The sequence below is a fragment of the Triticum aestivum genome, unplaced genomic scaffold (genome assembly GCF_018294505.1).
Source record: "Triticum aestivum cultivar Chinese Spring unplaced genomic scaffold, IWGSC CS RefSeq v2.1 scaffold189601, whole genome shotgun sequence".
Lineage (NCBI taxonomy): Eukaryota > Viridiplantae > Streptophyta > Magnoliopsida > Poales > Poaceae > Triticum > Triticum aestivum.
In genome coordinates, this window is record NW_025233499.1 from 1 (window position 1) to 8038 (window position 8038).

Genomic DNA, 8038 nt, shown 5'->3' on the forward strand with positions numbered 1-8038 from the left:
TGAAACTAGTGGTCTTGTCAATCATCAACACTTGATGCTCTTTCTTGATTTCTACCTTCGTCGATTTCAACATCACGAAGAGCTCGGGAATCGTTTTCGTCATCCCTTGCATACTATAGTTCATCACAAAGTTCTACTAACTTGGTGATGGTGACTAGAGAATTCTGTCAATCACTATCTTATCTGGAAGATTAACTCCCACTTGATTCAAGCGATTGTAGTACCCAGACAATCTGAGCACATGCTCACTAGTTGATTGATTCTCCTCCATCTTTTAGCCATAGAACTTGTTGGAGACTTCATATCTCTCAACTCGGGTATTTGCTTGAAATATTAAATTCAACTCCTGGAACATCTCATATGGTCCATGACGTTCAAAACGTCTTTGAAGTCCCGATTCTAAGTCATTAAGCATGGTGCACTAAACTATCAAGTAGTCATCATATTGAGCTAGCCAAACGTTCATAACGTCTGCATCTGCTCCTGCAATAGGTCTGTCACCTAGCGTTGCATTAAGGACATAATTCTTCTGTGCAGCAATGAGGATAAACCTCAGATCACGGATCCAATCCGCATCATTGCTACTAACATCTTTCAACACAATTTTCTCTAGGAACATATAAAAATAAACATATGAAAGCAACAATGCAAGCTATTGATCTACAACATAATTTGCAAAATACTACCAGGACTAAGTTCATGATAAATTTAAGTTCAATTAATCATATTACTAAAGAACTCCCACTTAGACAGACATCTCTCGAGTCATCTAAGTGATCACGTGATCCAAATCAACTAAACCATAACCGATCATCACGTGAGATGGAGTAGTTTTCAATGGTGAACATCACTATGTTGATCATATCTACTATATGATTCACGCTCGACCTTTCGGTCTCCGTGTTCCGAGGCCATATCTGCATATGCTAGGCTCGTCAAGTTTAACCTGAGTATTCTGCGTGTGCAAAACTGGCTTGCACCCGTTGTAGATGAACGTAGAGCTTATCACACCCGATCATCACGTGGTGTCTGGGCACGACGAACTTTGGCAACGATGCATACTCAGGGAGAACACTTCTTGATAATTTTTAGTGAGAGATCATCTTAAAATGCTACCGTTAATCAAAGCAAGATAAGATGCATAAAGGATAAACATCACATGCAATCAATACAAGTTATATGATATGGCCATCATCATCTTGTGCTTGTGATCTCCATCTCCGAAGCACCTTCGTGATCATCATCGTCACCGGCGCGACACCTTGATCTCCATCGTAGCATCGTTGTCGTTTACGCCATCTATTGCTTCTACGACTATCACTACCGCTTAGTGATAAAGTAAAGCAATTACAGGGCGTTTGCATTTCATACAATAAAGCGACAACCATATGGCTCCTGCCAGTTGCCGATAACTTCGATTACAAAACATGATCATCTTATACAATAAAATATAGCATCACGTCTTGACCATATCACATCACAACATGCCCTGCAAAAACAAGTTAGACGTCCTCTACTTTGTTGTTGCAAGTTTTATGTGGCTACTATGGGCTTAGCAAGAACCGTTCTTACCTACGCATCAAAACCACAACGATAGTTCGTCAAGTTAGTGCTGTTTTAACCTTCGCAAGGACCGGGCGTAGCCACACTCGATTCAGCTAAAGTGAGAGAGACAGACACCCGCCAGCCACCTTTAAGCACGAGTGCTCGTAACGGTGAAACCAGTCTCGCGTAAGCGTACGCGTAATGTCGGTCCGGGCCGCTTCATCTCACAATACCGCTGAGCCAAAGTATGACATGCTGGTAAGCAGTATGACTTGTATCGCCCACAACTCACTTGTGTTCTACTCGTGCATATGACATCTACGCATAAAACCTGGGCTCGGATGCCACTGTTGGGGAACGTAGTAATTTCAAAAAATTTCCTACGCACACACAAGATCATGGTGATGCATAGCAACGAGAGGGGAGAGTAATATCCACGTACCCTCATAGACCGTAAGCGGAAGCGTTAGAACAATGCGTTTGATGTAGTCGTACGTCTTCACGGCCCGACCGATCAAGCACCGAAACTACGACACCTCCGAGTTCTAGCACACGTTCAGCTCGATGACGTCCCTCGAACTCCGATCCAGCCGAGTGTCGAGGGAGAGTTCCGTCAACACGACGGCGTGGTGACGATCTTGATGTACTACGGACGTAGGGCTTCGCCTAAGCACCGCTACGATATTATCGAGGTGGATTATGGTGGAGGGGGGCACCGCACACGGCTAAGAGATCCAAGGGATCAATTGTTGTTGTGCCTAGAGGTGCCCCCCTGCCCCCGTATATAAAGGAGCAAGGGGGGAGGGGGCGGCCGGCCTAGGAGGGGCGCGCCAAGGGGAGTCCTACTCCCACCGGGAGTAAGACTCCCTCCTTCCTTATTGGAGTAGGAGAAGGGGGAAAAGTGGGAGAGGAGGAAGGAAAAAGGGGCCACACCCCTTGTCCAATTCGGACCAGAGGGGGGCTGCGCGCCTCCTTCCATTCGACCTCTGTCCTGTATTCCCGTATGGCCCAATAAGGCCCATATACTCCCCGGCGAATTCCCGTAACTCTCCGGTACTCCGAAAAATACCCGAATCACTCAGAACCTTTCCTAACTCCGAATATAGTCGTCCAATATATCGATCTTTACGTCTGACCATTTCGAGACTCCTCGTCATGTCCCCGATCTCATCCGGGACTCCGAAATCCTTCGGTACATCAAAACTCATAAGCTCATAATATAACTGTCATCGAAACCTTAAGCGTGCGGACCCTACGGGTTCGAGAACAATGTAGACATGACCTAGAACTATTCTCGGTCAATAACCAATAGCGGAACCTGGATGCTCATATTGGCTCCCACATATTCTACGAAGATCTTTATCGGTCAAACCGCATAACAACATACGTTGTTCCCTTTGTCATCGGCATGTTACTTGCCCGAGATTCGATCGTCGGTATCCAATACCTAGTTCAATCTCGTTACCGGCAAGTCTCTTTACTCGTTACATAATGCATCATTCCGTAACTAACTCATTAGCTACATTGCTTGCAAGGCTTATAGTGATGTGCATTACCGAGAGGGCCCAGAGATACCTCTTCGACAATCGGAGAGACAAAACCTAATCTCGAAATACGCCAACCCAACATGTACCTTTGGAGACACCTGTAGTACTCCTTTATAATCACCCAGTTACGTTGTGACGTTTGGTAGCACCCAAAGTGTTCCTCCGGTAAACAGGAGTTGCATAATCTCATAGTTACGGGAACATGTATCAGTCATGAAGAAAGTAATAGCAATATACTAAACGATCAAGTGCTAGGCTAACGGAATGGGTCATGTCAATCACATCATTCTCCTAATGATGTGATCCCATTAATCAAATGACAACACATGTCTACGGTTAGGAAACATAACCATCTTTGATTAATGAGCTAGTCAAGTAAAGGCATACTAGTGACTATATGTTTGTCTATGTATTCACACATGTATCATGTTTCCGGTTAATACAATTCTAGCTTGAATAATAAATATTTATCATGAAATGAGGAAATAAATAATAACTTTATTATTGCCTCTAGGGCATATTTCCTTCACCCCACACAACAGAAAAGATCAATTGCAACGGTTTAACAAACACACTAGTAGAAATAGAATATGGTAGTTGATGACTTTTTGCACGCTAGCATGAACCACAAACAGTTTGACAATTTCGCTCACCAACAAAAGGGAGTTTATTCTTGCTAAGAATCTGATAACCAGTGGAAAAAGACGGATGGCCTAAGCGATTATGCCACCTTTCTGAAGAGACTCTAATGGCTCCAAAGACTTGTTTATTGAACTTGCAAAGTGTAGGAATCAATGGGTAGAGACCGTCCACGCATCTACCGTGATAAAGAACCTTCCGTGTTGCCTGATCCTTGATCAAAAAGAAAAACAGATGAAATTCTATGAAGACCCCATTATCAAGAGTGATTCTATGAACAGAAGCAAGACTTTTTGATGCATGTGGAACAAGTAGGACATTATTGAGATGAATATCGCTATGAGGTGTTCTAATAGTAGATTGACCAACGTGGCTTATCATCATACCTTGACCGTTTGCTGTGGTGTTGATTTGATCATGGTCGGGGTACTTCTCTTGCATGGTCAACCTTTCCATGTCGGGGTGATGTGCTCAGTGGCACCGGTATAGACATACCAGTTTGTGTCCACACCATAGGACATATCTGCGGCGGCCGCAACTCTCTTTTTCTGCGAGTTTTCTTCATAGCGCCAACGACAATCTTTTGCTATATGGTTAGTCTTTTTACAGATTTGACATTTGCCCTCATACTCATCATAACCTTGGAAGTTGTTGCCGCCGCCATAGCCACCGTGGTAGCCACCACCGTAGCCACCTTGGCGCCCCTGGTTGTTGTTGTAGAAGGGGCGCCCATTGTTGTTGTTGTAGTTGTGACCGCGGTCACCATTGTTGTGGTAGACAGGACCACCACCATTGCTGCCTTTGTTGTAGTTGGAGCCGCCGCCGCCGTTGTTGCCGCCACCACCACCGCGATACCCGCCACTACCACCATTGGTGGGTTTGGGCGAGCCACGTAGTTGCCTTTGCCGCCGCCGCCGCGGTTCCTCGCAGCCATGTTGGCCGAGGATTTTAAGCCACCTGCACCAGAGCCATGGAAAAGCTCGACCCACTGATCAAAGTTCGCCACCATCGCAAACAGCTCATCAACGGAGACGGGCTCGACGCGGACATCCAGGGCCGAGATGATGGGCTGGTAATCCATGTCCTGCCCCGCGATGATGAAGGACAATAGCTTCGGTTCCCCGATGGTTCTTCCTGCGGCTGCAAGTTCATCAAAAAGAGATCTCATATAACTAAAATAATCAGCAGCAGATTGAGAACCTTTGTGGGCATTGGTCAGGGAGATTCGGATGTTATTCACGCAGGATGCGGAGTGGGCTGTGAACATGTTTGCAAGGGATGTCCAAATCGCATGCGATGTTTCCATCGAGGCAACCTGTACTAGGATTTCTTTGGAGAGATTTCTCAACAGATAGGCTACAATCTGCTAGTCTTGGATCAACCAAGGAGTGTAGGTAGGATTCGGAACGATCTGTTCCTTTCCTTCAGAGTTTTTGGATGAAATTGTTTTGGTAGGTTGGGGAATTGTTTGGTCGAGATACCCATAGAGGCCGGCTCCCATAATCTGAGAACGAGCCTGGGCACGCCATAGGATGTAGTTGGTGCGGCTGAGGGGTTCAGAGATTGTGTTGTTCAAGCTGGAGAAAGAGGCCGAGCTAGAGGAGGAAGACATGGTTGCGGTTGGATTATGATCTGGAGAAATTTTTTATGGCGGCTAGGTTTGATCTGGTGGAGAGCTAGATGTGGAGGAAGAAGATGGCTCTGAATACCATGTTAGATTTGGTGAAGCTTCTCAACACCCATACATGGGTGCCCGCATGTATTTATTGATAGATCGAGAGTTGGGCTCTCGTAGGTTTACAGAGATACGATGGTTGAACCGTAGAGAGGATTACATGGGGAGATAGAGAGAGAGAGAGGAGATAAACGAAACCAATCTCAACTACTCCTAATCCTATACGTGAGGCACAAGTACTACAAGGCTGTCACGTATTACACAATATTTCCGACAGGGATCAGCTCTGCCAGTCTGCGTGAACTAATTAGCTGGATGTCGGCTGTTGCAGATTGTCATGAGAAGAATACTCCAAGCCAAGATACAAGAATCAACCTCCAAGATTTCCCCAAATCAATTAACCAGAAACAGGATGAGCACTTCCTGTACAAAATTGAGATTGAAAACACATTAGCACATTGGAATCACTGGGTGGGAGAGGCAAATTGTAGGGGAAATAAATTCTGCAGGAAAGACGAAGATGAAGAAGCAACCTAACGAAAAACATATTTTCACACATGCGCATGAACTCAAGCATGTGTAGGTTTCCAGTAACGTACCTGGATTAATCACGAACGGTAAGTGATGTACTGAATCACCTGCTGGACCCCGCAAAAAAAGGGAATCACCTGCTGGAAGCTGCGTCGCCGCCATCTCCCTGTGTCTAAATCACCTGCTGGAAGCTGTGTCGCCTTGCTCTACATTAATCGGCCATGCCCACGTCGAGCCAGCCTGCATCGTGCCGCTTTGCGAGTAGAATCACCGCACTTCGCACGCCATCGGCACACCCCCGCATCGCATCCGCCTCGTCCGCATAGGCCAGCCTCGCTGGCTTCTATTCCCTCTCCCGAACAGATCGATTGGATCGGATCAAATAGTTGCTGGGAGCTGCGTTTTGATTTTCGGCCGAAAAAAATGAATTTCGGCCAAATTTCGGCCGTCTCGCTAGGGCCCGATATATGGGCCTATCGGCCGAATAATTTGGCCCAGTTTAAATTTTTTTTGCCCGGCCCAGCTTCGAGAGCCTTCCAGTTAGGCTTCCGCTGAGACAAAACCACGAACCCACGCTACCTAACCCTAAATCGCTCTTTCCCTGTCCGTCCTCCTGTGTGCGGCGCCGCCGCTGCGCACAGGCCACATCTCCTTGCCCTCCTCGACATCTCCGGCCAAGGCGCTCACTTCTCCGGCCCTCCTCCACATCTCCTCGCCTCCACCCCATCCACTTCCTGTCGAAGACTGCAGCAACGGAGCTCGGCGGCTGCGGCCCTTCTCCAAGACTGCAGCATGGTGCTCGGCGGCTGCGGCAACGGAGCTGATGGAGCGCGAGCCGACCAGTTCAACGGAGGCAGTAGCACGGGGCAGCGGCAGCAGCATGGAGGGCGTCCGCTTGACTGGAAAGGTACAAATGTTCTTGATGCAGTTTCAGTACGTGTATGCAGTTTCAGTTCTTGAGCAATTTCAGATCGATGTTGCTTTGTTTCTTGGTTATAATCTGTGTCTGCTTGTGCTGCTTTAGATTTAGGAGAGGTCCCTGGTAAATGGCTCAGCAAATGCATATATCATACGGGGTTAAGAAAAAGTGAGTCTTGATGAGTTGAACGTACAACAGTGAGATTATTAATCTGAAATATACATGCATCTGGTAGTCACCAAGGAGTCTCACAATGTTTTGGTTTGGTATATAATCTGAAACACACATGCATCTGGTATTCACTAAGGATGCTCACGATCTGGTACTATTTATTTTGGTCCAACAAAAAAGTGGGTTACAAACGTTATTCTGAACATCCTAAAATATATAATCGTTCCATAGATCTGGGGTGTGTGCTTGTTTTTGAGCTGTTGAGATGATGCTTGTGTGCAATATTAAAGTTTTTTTCATCACCTCCAACCACTCGCTTGTATGTTTGCAGAAGCATCTCATGTTTGAATTGATCATTTATTTAGATCTATAGTACGTCCAATAATAATTCAGTTGTGTTGTGTATTTAACTAAGTAGATGTTGACCGATGGTTAATTTCAATGTTCAGCGGTACCATTAAGTGGTGGTTCTAGAACTAAGCTTCGCAGTATCTTTCTCAAGAATAGATTATTATTTTTGACTTGTCTTTTTGGCAAACTAGAGCATCAGGTTGTATTTAAATTACTTATTCCTTAGTATCTAAACTAGAGCATTAAGCTGTACTGTTTTTGTTCCTCATTCATGCGAGGACACCCAAGTAAGCAAGGGTTGCTTCTCTAGTTACCTACTCTTCATAACTGACCGTTGTTCTTTTGTCATGTGATTTTGAAGAGAATGTATTTGTTGATAGTGAGAGTGAGGATAATGATGGGGTGAGTGAGGATGGGGAAGATGCTCCATCCATGCATGATCAGCAAGAGGCGCAAATGCAAGTGGAAAAAGAGACACAAATTCAAGTGGAAAAGGACGCACCTCCAAGAGATGGCAATTTGGAGACCCGTAGATCTGTACGGCTTGTCAAGAAGAAGACCAAGGGCGTCAACAGCCTATACCCTGTTGCTTAGAAATCTGTTGGCATGTCTCTTCTTTCTAGTGTTTTATGATTCATGATAATTGCTTAGAAAACTTTA

General features: G+C 45.6%; 1 protein-coding gene across 1 annotated transcript; it reads left to right on the plus strand.

Moving 5' to 3' along the window:
• The first annotated feature begins 6535 nt into the window (after positions 1–6535).
• Positions 6536–8004, plus strand: LOC123176076 (uncharacterized). The gene is made up of 2 exons (XM_044590466.1): positions 6536–6844; positions 7740–8004. Exons 1-2 carry the CDS (start codon positions 6730–6732, stop codon positions 7970–7972), a joined length of 348 nt encoding a protein of 115 aa, XP_044446401.1. The 5' UTR covers positions 6536–6729; the 3' UTR covers positions 7973–8004.
• Positions 8005–8038: the final 34 nt, after the last annotated feature.